The 13,920-nt window shown below is 44.0% G+C and overlaps 1 protein-coding gene across 2 annotated transcripts in view; it reads left to right on the top strand.

Moving 5' to 3' along the window:
• Positions 1–13,920, top strand: part of PDLIM1 (PDZ and LIM domain 1) — a 43,201-nt gene that overhangs the window by 7,690 nt on the left and 21,591 nt on the right. For both annotated transcript variants that reach the window (XM_039727351.1, XM_039727350.1), the window contains exon 2: positions 3,917–4,068. In XM_039727351.1, the coding sequence (XP_039583285.1) occupies positions 3,917–4,068 (152 nt within the window). The remainder of the gene's footprint in view (positions 1–3,916; positions 4,069–13,920) is intronic.

Raw genomic sequence — 13,920 nt, forward strand, 5'->3', positions numbered from 1 at the left:
GCTGTGACTTGTACAAGGTTTGTTCCTTGCAGCATCTCTCAGCCCTTCTTGCCTATCCATGCAGAAGTGCAGCTCTGTCTGCTCAATACTGCCTCACCCACCTGTACAAGATGTGCAAGGCACCCTGCTGGTCCCTTGGATCCTGCTGGTCTCTGCTCCATGCTCAGTCAGGTAAAAGAGGTTGGGGCAAATCTTTAGATCATCTGAGAGCAGGAGCAAAGCAGTTTCAGGTGCAAAATTTACTGGATCCCTGCTTACCTGAAGCTTCTGTTCATTTTTGGAGTCCTTTTGTGTAAGCTGGCTGATAGCTCCACTGCTCTGAGCACCTCTGCCTGCTTTGCCCCCAGCCACATGCCTGCCCCTGCTGCTTTCCATGGACCAGGCAGGGATGTGACAAAAATACAAGCAGGAAAACATCACAGTGGCAGCTCTGTGCTCCTCACTTAATAACAGAAACGCCTTTTGCTTGGCAGCACTGAGATAAGCCCAGACCTTACTGTGAGGGGGGAAGGGAACATTATTAGTAGCTATAAATCATCCTAAAAGGATGGGGGATGGGTTCCCTCCATACCCTGCCCTTGTGCAGACATGCTTGCTGTGAACAGTCCTGGCAGACAGTATGAGCTGGATGTTGTAGGCAGCAGTTTGTAGAAGGTTGCATTTCAGGGCAAGTTATTTCCAGACCTGAAGAAGCTGGATTTTAAAACATGCTTGCTTTTGGCAGTTACACGTCTCTTTTATATTTTTGTGCAACCTTGTAGCTTGTCCTTAGGGGAGAGGATTATGTGAGTGCCTGAGTGCATGGAATAGCCCTTGTGCTACCAGTGGCTCTTATCTGATGGAGAAGAGCACTTGCATTTCAAATTCCTCTGAAGTGGACACAGAAGGGAACTGACACCACAAGCACTGGCAATGCACTGACATGTCACTGTGAATGCCAGCTGCTCTTCCTGGTGGCTCTTGGAGGTTCTTCAGAGGCTCCAGTATTTCAGAGTCCCTGGCTGCTGTGGCTTAGCTGTTCCTGGTGATACATGATTGCTTCTACCAGCCTATCATGTATTGTATAATTATCAGTCTTGAAATACAGCAAGCTGTATGGCTCAGTTTCCAGCAGTGTTCCAGTGCTGGCATTAATCCACTGTTGTTCTTGACCCTTTGGCACTTTATCTGATTGACAGTGAATCATGGTAACAGTGTACTGAGCTTGGTGTTCTTTGCAGGGGTGAGTAATGTGCCTCTCTCCCTCCTTTGGTAGCAGAGGAAATAAAGGCCCCAAGAAATCAAGTGACTCAGTTAAGGTGCAGAGATCAGGAGAGGACCCACACTGTGTTTCCTGCAGGCTCCTTTTGCTTTAATGATATCCTTAGGAATACATCTTATGGATTTTATAATGACAGCTCCCAAATCTGGTGGGACCATAGGCAGCTATCAGTGCTCAGGGTTTCTTCAGAGCTGTGAACTGTCCCTTGTATGCAGGTTTTGTCTGGGGTAGAATTGTTCACAGTGGCTGGTAAGGGGCTGATTTCTTCAGAGCTGTGAACTGTTCCTCTGTGCAGGTTTTGTCTGGGGTAGAATTGTTCACAGTGGCTGGTAAGGGGCTGTGTTTTGAATTTGTGCTGAGCACAGGGTTGATAATACAGGTATGTTTTTGTTATTGCTGAGCAGGGCTTACAGAACTAAAGCCTTTTCTGTTTTTTGCACTGCTGTGCAGCAGTGAGGAGTCTGGGGATGCATGGGAGGCTGAGAGGAGACACAGCCAGGACAGCTGACTCCGGTGACCAAAGGCACATCATGCCCAGTATATAAAGAGAGGGAGGAAGGGGAGATGTTTGGAGTGATGCTGTTTGTCTTCCCAAGTAACCATTATGCATGATGGAGCCCTGTTCTCCTGGGGAGGCTGAACACCTGCCTGCCCATGGGAAGGAGTGAATTAATTCCTTGTTTTGCTTTGCTTGTGTGTGTGGCTTTTGCTTTCCCTATTGTACTGTCTTTATCTTAGCCCAGAAGTTCTCACTTCTACTCTCCCAATTCTCTCCCTGGTTCTGTAGGTGGGGGAGTGAGTGAGCAGCTGAGTGGGGCTGGCTGCTGCCTGGGGTGGAGCCACAACACCCTGTCACAAGGTTTACAGGAGGTACTCTCAAGGCAGTGAATCCAGTGGAGTGGCTGCAGAGTGCACTCAATGGCCTCCATAGGTCACCGGTCAGCTGAGGGCTGCAGCTTGGCAGGTGATGATCTTCACATGTAAATCAGATTTTCTGTATCCATTTGGTGCTTTGTCAGGTATTTTCATCAGCACTTCCTCTGTCAGTTCAGAGGTTGCTTGCAGAATTCAGAGTGGTGTGCAGGCAGTCATTCACTATTGGTTGACCCATCTGAAACTCTCTGGATTAATGTTGAGCACCATGGTCAGCTTGGACGTCTGTGAACCGCTTCTATGTCCTTCCTTTTTCCATTAAACACTTTCCTGGTAGAGAGGTGAAAAAAAGAAAAACATCTTGTGATTTTTCTTCTGGTTGGGGAAAATAGCCCACTACAGCTGTGAGGAGATATGCTGAGTAGCTTCAGATTTGACCCAGGGAAAACAGTGATTGCTGCTAATGTGTGACACCTTCAGAAGGGGAATGTTTCCCTGGGGCAATGATTTGCCAACCAAACCCTAGTTAGAAGGGATTTCTGAATCTTGTGAATGGTATTTGTGTCTGAAAGCTCTGCTGGGTTTGCTCAGCTGCTTTCTAGCATGCTGAAACCTAGCATGAATGTGTAGAATGAATACCAGTTGTAATGGACTCATAAAGGAGGTATGTCTCAGCTGCGAGGCATGTTTTAATCTGTACTCATGTCTGGGAGCAGTCCACCCTTCTCATTTCCTCTGTCTATTAAATAATGGACAAAAGCCCATAGAAATCATTACACTCCTTTCACAAACTCATTAAAACTGCACAAAATCTTATGTAGTGTCTGCAAAGCCACAAACATGATGTTATTCACCTTCTGCCCAGGCAGTCATTTTGTCCCAAAGAGGTATCAGTTGTTAAAAGGACACCTCTTTAAAAGAAGTAAAAGGGTAAAATGAAGAAGCCATTTCGTTGATTTGTTTGAAAATGCCAAGTTTTAGCTGGGACCTTTTTCATGAGGAATGTCATACTGATGGCATTGTTGCATAGTGTCGTCTCTCTGGGACCACATGGAGAGGAAAGGGAGATGCAATGTGGCAACAGGTATAAAGGTGAGCTGTGGTCAGGCAGGGGGATTGGTGCTTCTACTTTTTCAGACACTATTGACAGCTTGTGGTTTAAGGATGAAGTTTCTGATGCCTTTTCCCCTTCCAATCTGTGTAAATCACACACTGCTTTGGGATTGATCTTGCTGAAGTCAGCAAATGTGTGCTGCTCCTGTTTCTGGGAGAAAACATATTATTACAACTAAAGAAGCAATCCAAAATCTTGAGCCCAAACCTTTCCTTCAAGGAAGAAAACAAATGAAATTGTAATGCAGGCAAAGCTGTTTGTGATTGGCATTGGTATTGCAATGATTCTGATACTCTTTTCTGTCACCTCTGTTCTTAGAGACTTGGACTTCTGTCTGTCCCCAGCACCTTCTGCTTCAGAGAGCACTTCTCTGTCAGGAAAGAACATAGTTGCTTTCTTTATGATCTTGATCTCTAGCATGAGAATTGTCTTGAGTGAAAATATTATCTGTTGTTCTCTCTCCATATTTCTATCTGTGGGTGCTGAAACAAAATCCTTTGTCTAAAAGACCTAGATAGATTTCTTCTTAGAATTTACTTTCATTAATTTTACCTTCTTTGTTTCCAGGTACCAGTGAGAAAAAACACAACTTCTCCAACTCCTTTTCAAATGTTGCTATGGAAATCTCCTCCCTGGAAAGTCCATTCACTCTTTTTGCTCTCTCTTAGGTGACTCCAGGCAGCAAAGCTGCAATAGCCAACTTGTGTATAGGAGACCAGATCATAGCCATTGATGGAGTGAACACAGATAACATGACACACCTTGAGGCGCAGAACAAAATCAAGGGCTGCACAGATGAACTGACTCTGACAGTCAGCAGGTACGTAGCTGAGCAAGACTGGGGCTGGAGAGAGGGAGGATTGCAGGGTGTGCAGTAGCTGTGTTTTGGTTTGACAGTAAACATCTCACTGGTTTAATTTGACCTCTTAGTGCTTTGTCTGGCAGGTGCTGGCTAGCAAGAGGGAACTGCATTTCATCCTTTAATCCTAATGCTGCTTGCATTTGCTGCACTTTGACCTTATGAAAACAACTTTCCAAGTGAGGGATTGGCTGATAATTTTTGGCAGGGTCTTTCAATTTACTCTGTGTCTCCTGACAGCAGGAAACCAAAGATAGCCTCATGAAAACTTCACTCATAGCAGAGGAGGTGCAACCAGAGATGATGACCTTCCTTCCTGTTGCACTCCTTTAGCAGTTAAAATATATGCTTATGTGTTCTTCCAGGCAATTAATTGCCTGGTTTCTGCCAAGCACAGACTCAGAGCTGTATGTTTTGAAGCATCTTGATCAAACAGCACTGACAGCCTTAAACAGTGATGACCCAGGCTTCAATGAAGTTCCTCTTAGGCACCAGTTGCTCCAAGTCCTGAAAAACTAAAGGCAGGTGACAGCTGAGCCACGATTTCTGCAACTAGTGTAGAGCACAGGCTGGCTTCAGCCTTCCCACCATCTTGAACTGTGGAGCAATGGACAGCTTGATTCTTTTCCCCAGCTATGTTTTGTTCTTGGGCCATCTTTGTACAAAGAGGAAACGGAGATGGGAAAGCAGGGCTCTGCTTTGCATTGAACTGTTGCTACTTAAAAGAACTGGAGCCTGGGGGTTTTTTGAGGGTGCTGGGGATTTATCCTTCCTTTTGGTGTGAATTGCAGCTTCAGGTACCACTGGTTTTCAGTCAGGTGGTAGATGCAGTATGGCATTTCTAGTTGCTCTGGAGCAACTCTTTCCTGTGCCTACCTTCCCTAAGAGTGGTCATCCATCAGTTTCAGGGCAGATGCAGGGGAAGTGCTTTCAAAAGGAGTGCAAGAGCATGCCTTAAATGACACAGTGGTTCAGTTGTTCAGGGCTTTTCTGTGATGAGCAGGAGTCTTCACCGTGGCTTGGACAATGCCAGGAGTTCAGCAGGCATTTTCCAGTTCAGGAAGAAGCGATGGGTCTTGGCCAAAAAAAATGCCTGACGGTTCATTAAGGGAATTCACAGATGGAAGAACAGAGCACAGTGCCGGCAGTGTGAATGGGTAGTGAACATTGCAGCAGCCTCTTAATCCCAGAGTTTCTCATACTGGCCTTGAACTTAGCAGCATGTAATCTTCCTGCAAAGGAGTGTCCTTTTCCTCTCCAAAATCCAGCTGCTTGACTTGGCAAACCAGTGCCATGTGGTTCTGGCTGGGAAAGAGGAAGGGAGGCAAGGGCTCTTTTCAGCCTGCAGGCAAGTTCACTCTTACAGATCATTGAGTCTGTAAAATGTGTTTGCTAATGTTAATTACCAAGTCGTTAAGTTTATAGCTACCCTATGCACATTTCATTGGCCTTGGGCTTGGAAGCTGCCATGGGAGAGATTTCTAGCTTGATCTGCAGCTGTGTAAAATTGTGCAGGGGCTTTCAGTTTACACAACTCCTTCAAGACCCTCTTTCAATGAGGTAGCATGAGTGTGTGTTGGATGCTTCTGCTGCTGTACTGATTACTGAGTTCAGCTGACAGAAGGCCAAGAAGAGTGTCAAAACTGCAAGAATGTGAAAGCAGTGACCTGACTTCTTACACTTTAGAGTTTGATATAACTACCCATTGCTCTATGGAAAGTCTGTGTGCATCATGTTGTCTTTTCTGGTGGTACACTGTTGAGAATATTTTATCCCTAATGTCCAGTGTCCCCTTCTAGGCCCCCATAATTGTGTTGGTCTAAATGCAGCTTTGCTCAGTGGTCAGAAGTGCTATGTAGTCTTTATTGCTGAGGCAGGAGCTTCTTTACTTTACAATCTAAGGCCTTAAAATGAAAGGCCTTGAGAGGATGCCTAGAGAGGTGACAGAGAAATCATTTTAAAAGACCTGGAGCCATACTTCATCTTCCTGCTGAGCTTGAGGTAGGGGAAGTGGGTGAGGAAAGGAGACTGTGGTGTGGTGGTGATCCCTCCTCTGTGAAGAAGGGAAGGTTATTGCCATGGGGCTGGAGAGGTTGGAAGGCTCTTGGGGAAAATGAGTGGTATGGCTTGGGCTTTCTGAGCTTTGGTGGGCACAGCTCTGTCACTAAGGCTGGACCATACCGTTGGTGAGGAAGGCTCACAATACAGTCAGGTCAGAGCTGAAAGTTTTTTCTCTGTCCAAGTAGCTCTGTAAGTAGTTGGCTGAGTATGAAAAGGAATGTATATAATTTGTACTGCAGCACCAGCAACCCTTGGGTCTGGTCTCCACTCTGTGCAGTTGTAGCTCATCAGCTGAATCAGTTGTACCAAGGAGCTGTGCTGGCACAGATCCTTGCTCTGACAGAGCAGCACCTCTGTGAGTTGGAACATGGCACAGCTGGTATGAGGATGTGCCCAGCTGTGCTAGGTTTTCTGGAGTGAGACGTCTTCCCAGTCCTCCTTTTCTATTCACCACTGGAGAGCTGTCTTGTGAAAGCATAAATCCTTAGTGATTTTTAAATTGCTAGCTGATGAATTTTGAATAATTACTTATTTAAATTATTACCCATGCTAAATATTCTCTGATCTTCAAGCAGTATGGCAACAAGGTTGTGCCAGGTGGATTTCAGACACAGGTCTGAGCTCACTCCAGGTGTTTCAGTTTCACCAAAGGATCAGCACTGTTGTGACAGTGGAGACTTCATTTGTGACTGTGCTGAACACGTGATGAGTGTATGTGGTTTGAAAACCCTAGTGGGTGAATTAGTGCAAGACAGATCTTTAAATGGTAATATATACAATGGAGGTATCTCTGCTGCAGAAAGCCTTTAAGCTGCAAGGAAGCTAAGAGTGTTTTATGGAAATGTTATGCTTGTCTTTTTCATCTGCTCTTCTGTGAACCAAAACAATCTTTATACATGTGTATTTTTGGAGAGTGTTTTGGTTCACAGAAGAGCAGATGAAAAATAATACTTCCATAAAACAATCTTTATACATGTGTATTTTTCAAATAGGCAGCTCTCTTCTCTTTTAACTATAGCCACGCAGTTAAGATGTCTTCATGTTTGGCTTACTAATGATTATTTAAGAGAAGTGTAAATATAGAGAATTGAAAGGACTTAAACACTTCTGGTAAAGGAAATGCTGTTTGCACTGTATGCTTGATTGTGTATATCAACAGCATTCCAATGTTTCCTGTTTCGCTATTTTTCTTAGCGATGGTAACAGTCCAAAAATATTTCAGATCAGATTGTAGGCAGGAAATCTTGTCTAACACAAGTCACCATTAAAAACATATCAACTTTCTAGCTGAAGAAAACATGCCTGGTCTGCTTTTTCACCCAAAGGGGCAAATCTCGTAATTTCCTAGGATTTTTAACCCAGCCACAAATTGCTTTCTTTGAGTACTCTTTCCTAAGTGGCACTGCCAGGTGCTTTGCTGTTCAGCTTGTGAACAGAGTTGGAAAGGTCTGTCTTCTGCCTTGAAAGTGGATGTCCAACAGTGTTGCTATAGATAACAAATTTCCACTGAACTCAGTGTCTAGCAGCTCCTGCTCTTTTCTGAGCCTGTTTGTTCATTCATTTGTTTTTTTGTTTCAAGAGAAATGTAGTTACCAAGAAACCAAAGTAAAGGTTCCATTATTGTCTTCAGCAGTGTAAAATCAAGCTCAAGACAGTGCTTCAGTCAAATCAAGCCTACCTGGTTGCTGAACTAAAATTCACAGGGAGATTTTTGAGTCTCTCCATAGGAAAAATGAAGTTTTGAATATTTTAGAAGAGCTATGCTTGTTTTTCCTGGTGATTTCATTTTTTTCAAATTAGGGTGTGAACACTGCTGCACTGACATGTTTGGGTTGAGCTAAGCCTCTCCCAGCACTGCTCTCCATTAATGGGGGTAAGCGACAAGATGTGTCCAACAAATTGGAGACAGCTGTCAACTTTCTTTGGAAATTTAGTGTATTTTGAGTAAGACACTTCCCCTATCAAAGAACATTCAAAGCAGAGAAGGTGCAGAAGATACAGATACTCCTGCCACAAAATGCACAGGACAGTCAAATAATCCAGGCGTCACCCATGTCAGTGGGAAGTGCTCATGATTCATTTGAAACACAGCTCTGTTGTGGCTGCAGATGTACAAAAGCAGCACAGATATTCCTGCCACAAAATTCACAGGATAGTCAAATAGTCCAGGCATCACCCATGTCAGTGGAAGTGCTTATGATTAATTTGAAACACAGCTCTGTTGTGGCTGCAGATGTACAAAAGCAGACAAATGTTCATTGCAGCATAGGTGAAAATTATTTCTAAAACAAATAGCTCTTTGCCTCTGGCTATAGTCGCCAGATGGGTGGTGGAACTGTGCAGCCCTGAGCAACTCAAAGGTAAAGTGTATATTTATGTAAAGGTTTTTGTCAACAGAAAAAGTGTTCCTGTAGTGAGTCTGTCCTCCCTTTATGTCTGAGGCAGTTTGGGGGTGGTAGAGGGGAATATTTTTTAAAAAAGGTTGCAAATGTGTAATGTCCTGTTCTGCTCCTATTGTCATTTTCCTCAAATTTCAAGCTGCTTTTCTGCCACTTTGCTGCCAGCTTATAATACATTAATGCACCTTTTTTGTTTGCAGAACAGTCTTTTAATTTGTTGAAAGTGCTGCCAAGGAATGAAGCTATGTATTTGTTCTTTGAAAAGTGCTAGGATCAGAGAAGTCAGGTCTGCTCCCAGGACCTGTTAAATGGATTGTCAGAAGGGATAATGTGTAGATGCTTATGAAGAAGAAGAGAGCACATGTGTCATGTCTTTTTATTTTGTGTGGTAGATTTGGTTGCACTCTTGCTTGCTCCACGTGTTCCCAGGTCTGAGCTGTGGGGAATAGTTGCACAAACAATAGGCTTGGATTTCTGTTCTAGGAAATTGGTGGAATCCGTTGACTCATTTAGGTTTGCTTTTTTGCTTCCCTGCCAAGAAGAGTTTTCCAGTTCTGTCATCTTACTAATAATTCCTTTGGCCCTGGGAAAAGCCAGCTGCTCAGTGTGCAGCTATATAAGGCCATGCAGGTTGCCTGGCCCTCTGTGGCCACTCCCAACCTCTCCATGGCCAGTGTGGTGCTTCCAGCCCTTGTGGGTGCATGCCAGCAGCTTTTACTAACAACAGACACATTGAAAGTAATTTTGGCATATCAAGATTGGTATTTGTTGTGATTTTACAGCCTCTTTGGTGAGGCAATAAGAGTTAACTCTGCAGCTGGCTAGTTAGAGGAGTGTGAGTGTGAGCAGTCACGTGTGTCAGCCTTTGTAGCTGTCATGAACCTGCTCCAGATACACAGAAGTAGCTACAGAAGTTTAACTGGAGCTGCCTTTTTGGTTTTAGTGGTTGTATAGAGACACCTGAAATTCAAGAGGACCATACATGGAGACATGCATGTGGGGCCTCCTGTCTCTAGGAAGTTGTGACTGTCATTGCTGTTTGAATTGGCAGGAGGCTGTATGCAGCCTGAGTACAGTTAAGAGACACCTTTATACAACTTTATACAACAGAAATTCAAGAGGACAATAAATGGAGACATGCATGTGGGGCCTCCTGTCTCTAGGAAGTTGTGACTGTCATTGCTGTTTGAATTGGCAGGAGGCTGTATGCAGCCTGAGTACAGTTTTGCTTGCCAAACTGAATATGTCCATTAATGCATGTTTGTTAAAAGTGACTACTCATATTTAAAGCCAAGGGCCTGTATTTGACACCTGTTGCAGCTAAAAGGCTGATTAAAAGGTGCCTTCCTGGTAGCCTGACAGCTCTTATAGTTAGTTTCTAAACTTTATTAAAATGGCTGCCAAAAACTCTAGTGAGAGGATTGTGAAAGATAAATTCTTTAGGTCTTTCCTCATTTTTCAGCTAAATAACTTTGTGCTGCATGAGAAACTTTTCAGTCTTTTGGGGTTTATTTGCTGCTTGGTATCTTGTGTCCATCCCAGTGTTTGAAATGAGATGTAAATGAATGTAGATGTGCCTTTCTTCTTTATGGAAATTACACAGTTCCTGGCACAAAGAATTAGACCCTCATTTTCCAGCTCTGAGTTTTCCCTTGAAGCTATAGCCCAGCTTTGCACGCAAAGCACTGACATCAAAATCCAGGCTCTTGTAATGTTTATATTACATCATGTTCAAGACAAGCTGCTTGAAAAGTGTTGTTTCATAAATACCTCTCCATATTCCTGCCTTGACTTGCGTGTGGTTTCCTTCCTTCTTTTCCTACCAGTACCTCTGCATCCAAACTAGCATCAGAGAAATTTCTTTAGTCTAAACTTGGGTTTTGGTTTCTGCCTGGATGAAACAGGAGGTGCATGGGTTATTCCTTGGCCCTAAGTTACTCTCTATCCTGTAGTAAGGGAACAACATGGAAATGTGAACTGCAAAAATGTCAGAGTTTGTATATAGATGTGCCTGCAGTTAATTTCCCTGACCCACATTCTCAGGCTTGTTTGTGTCATGTTTTTGTCTCCTTCACTGTTTGAGTGTTGCTCTCTGATGGAGTCTCTTTTGAAAGAGAATGCGTTAGAAATCATATTAAAAAATAAATATTCATCAGTTTATCAGGAGTTTCTGAGATCTGATAATGATGCCAAAGCCCCTGGCTTTCACCAGGCAGGGTGGGGTTCCCCAGCAGACTGTTGGACATCCAGCCCCTACACCAGTGGGGAGGCAGGTCTGGCAGCCCTGGTAGCATGGCCCTGCTCGGTGGCAGGGGTACAGCCTTGAGGTGGTTTTTTTTGGCTGTGGACCTTCTCCTGCAAATTTGGGGAATAAATCCTCCAGAAAGCCATTACCAGCAGCAGCCTGGTGTGAACTGGGGGTACTGTTACCAAGGCTGGGTTTAGCTGTCTACCCTGACACCTGTTCCCTCCTTCATATAGCTAAGACATAGAAACATATGGATAAGAAACAAACACATCTAATCTGAGTCTAGTCTGCCCTGTTGTCTGTCCCTGGTGCCCACACTTCTCAGCACTGCAGAAAGTAAGCCCTGGGTCAGTAGTGGGACATAAGGTGAACTTTTAGGTGGTATTTTTCTTCCTCCTGCCACACTTCAGTAGAATTACAGGCATTGACACAAGAAGCAGAGCCAGGAAACCCTTCCCAAGAGCTGGGATCATCGTGGTTCTACCTAAGACCCACAGACTGTGGGCCCATCCACATGTGGGATGGGCCACATGCCTCGAAAGGTCTGCTGGGTAAAGCCAGGGAGAGCAAAGCTGTGTCCTTTTTGCCGCTTCACTGGGGCCATAAATGGGCTGCTGAGAGTGTCTGAGGGGCTCTTCTGCAGCTGTTGTGAATACAAAGGGAAGCTTTATCTTCCCTGCCTCAGAGGGGCAGATGCATGGCCTATTTAACATTTCTGTTTGGATAATTCTAGACTGGATTGAAAGTAAAGCTTGGGGTGACCTTGCTGCTTCCATTTATATCCAGTGACAGAGCAGTATGGCAGCAGCCTGGGGAGCAAACTGGAGCTATTTGCCTTGCTTACAAATAAAGGAGAAAAATTTGGTCAAACCCCTCCATGGGCTGCAGTAGTTGGCCATAGTTGCCTCCTCTCCTCTGGAGACCAATGTGCTGTGTGATCAGCACCTCAAACGAATTGAGGGCCAGTGGGATGAGAACAAGTGCCTGAGGGGAAGTTTCTGTTCCATATTCATACACTGGCCTGCTCTAGGCTTAAATTTTTCAGTATGAATAAAGCCTTCTCATGCCTCTGAAAGCTTGTAATAAACTGCTGTGAAAGAAAATGCTACCTCAAAAAGTTCTTGCATCACTGCTGTGAGAATGGGCTCGGGGATGCCTCATGCTAGAAATCAGCAGAAGTGTTTAATGCTCTCTGAGCTGCTTTTTCATCTCCAGCCAATGTCCCTTTGCTTATAGCCTTGCTGGCTGGGTGTCTCATTTCCATACATTTTACTGTGTCCCCTGTTTTTCCAGAGGAGATGAAACTTGGTCATACATGATCTCCAAATATTTCCAAGGAATAAGGCTTTGTACTGGTCACCAGGCTGCTTCACTGTGTGCAAACAGTCTTCAGGTGTGGGAAATACAGCCATTCTGGAAATGGGTGTAATTTTGTGAGGCTTGATAGACATAATCTGGGTGAAATTGCTGGTTCCTCAGGGACCTTAAAGCATGGGTGTCCAGAAACAAGGAGAGAATGGTTGGTTTGTATTCACCTGAGGCATGTTGGACATCAGGTAATAGCAGCTGTTGTGACAAGATGATGATCAAATTGGTGTGGATCTGATACCATGCAGCTGTTAGTCATACTTGTCTGTGTGTGCCCCAGCTTGCCAGACAGCAGCATTTGAGTGGCATGGTTGTCAGGTATCAGCTGGGCTTGCAGGATGCAATAACCAAGATTGCTGTACCTGAATACCCATAAAGGATATCAGGTGTGACCTGTGTGTTTGTACTGTTCCTGTGAGAGGAGGTGCAGCACAGCAGACTTCATTCAGGTTTCTTCTGTATAAAGTGCACAGTGCAATAAAGGGAATAGCAGATCAATAAAACACTTCTTTCCTGACTGAGAATGCTGCCTCTCATCTCCTCCCACTGAGCTGCCCTCTAGGTGCAAATATTAAAATACTATTTATGCAGCAAATGTTTGGGATGTATATGTGCATCTCAGCTAAGTTTGGGCTGTTTAAAAAATGTTGTGACTTTGGAGGGCATTTAGAGGAATGGATGGTGCACACCAGACTAAATATATTGTGGCTAGCTCTATACCCTGTTTCTCCATCCTTGTCAGCCTTTTCTTTTTCTAGTCTCTTCTTCCTTCTTTAACTGGAAAATCTCTTTCCACTTATCCAGTTAGTTCTCAATGGAAGCATTCCTGTTTTGCTAAGTATTTAAATTATAGCTAGTCCTTGACCCACAGACATCTAGGAAGTACATCTATTTCCAGTTCCAGATTCCAGAAAGGACTCCTGTCAGCAGGACAGAACATGGTTTTCAGACCTCATCCTGAGAGTTTATCAGCCATCTGATTGCTGCATGATGCAATGTTTAGCATTGAACAACAGTTTTTGATCAACAATATTGCAGTCACTCATTCCCTACTGTTCCAAAGTTTGGGAAAAGTGGCACTGTTTAATCTATCTGAGATGCTAACTACTGTCTTTACTTCTGAGAAATGTTTCCCACAACATATTTCAAGCAAATCCAAGCACTCCACTTCTGCCTCACCACTTGTTTGTCATTCTTTGGGACACAGCAAAATTCCACAATGATGATGGTCAAAGCAGTTGGTTTTAGTTGTAGATCTTGACTTGTGTTTCAGACTATTGTGAGTAATTGGGTCAGACCACAGACCAGTAAAGGTTATGTAGACTTTCTCTGTCACATGAGGTCATCTCAGTTCTTAGTCCCATTGCAGGCGGGGATTTTTTTTTTCCCTCATCATTCCAAAAGGCTTCTGTTTGTTCAACATGGATACTACTATAAATAAGAAGAAAATTTGGGAGACCCAAATGAAAAGATATTTCTAGCTTATCTCCAAGGCAGCCCAACCTCAAGAACAAAATGTTCTTTGTATAGTTAATACAGACAAGAATCATTCCTCTTCCTGGCTTCCCATAAAAGCTGAAGTGTGTAGCAATCTGATTTGTCCCACTTAATTAAGGCATCTGCAGGATATCTCCAGCTTCTGCTTTTGGGTAACCCCAGCTTGACAGCCTGGGTGGGAGCCCATGCCTGATGTGTTGCCTGTGGAATCACAAAGAATAAGCCAGAACAGTCACTACT

The sequence above is a fragment of the Passer montanus genome, unplaced genomic scaffold (genome assembly GCF_014805655.1).
Source record: "Passer montanus isolate IOZ18808 unplaced genomic scaffold, ASM1480565v1 scaffold61, whole genome shotgun sequence".
NCBI lineage: Eukaryota > Metazoa > Chordata > Aves > Passeriformes > Passeridae > Passer > Passer montanus.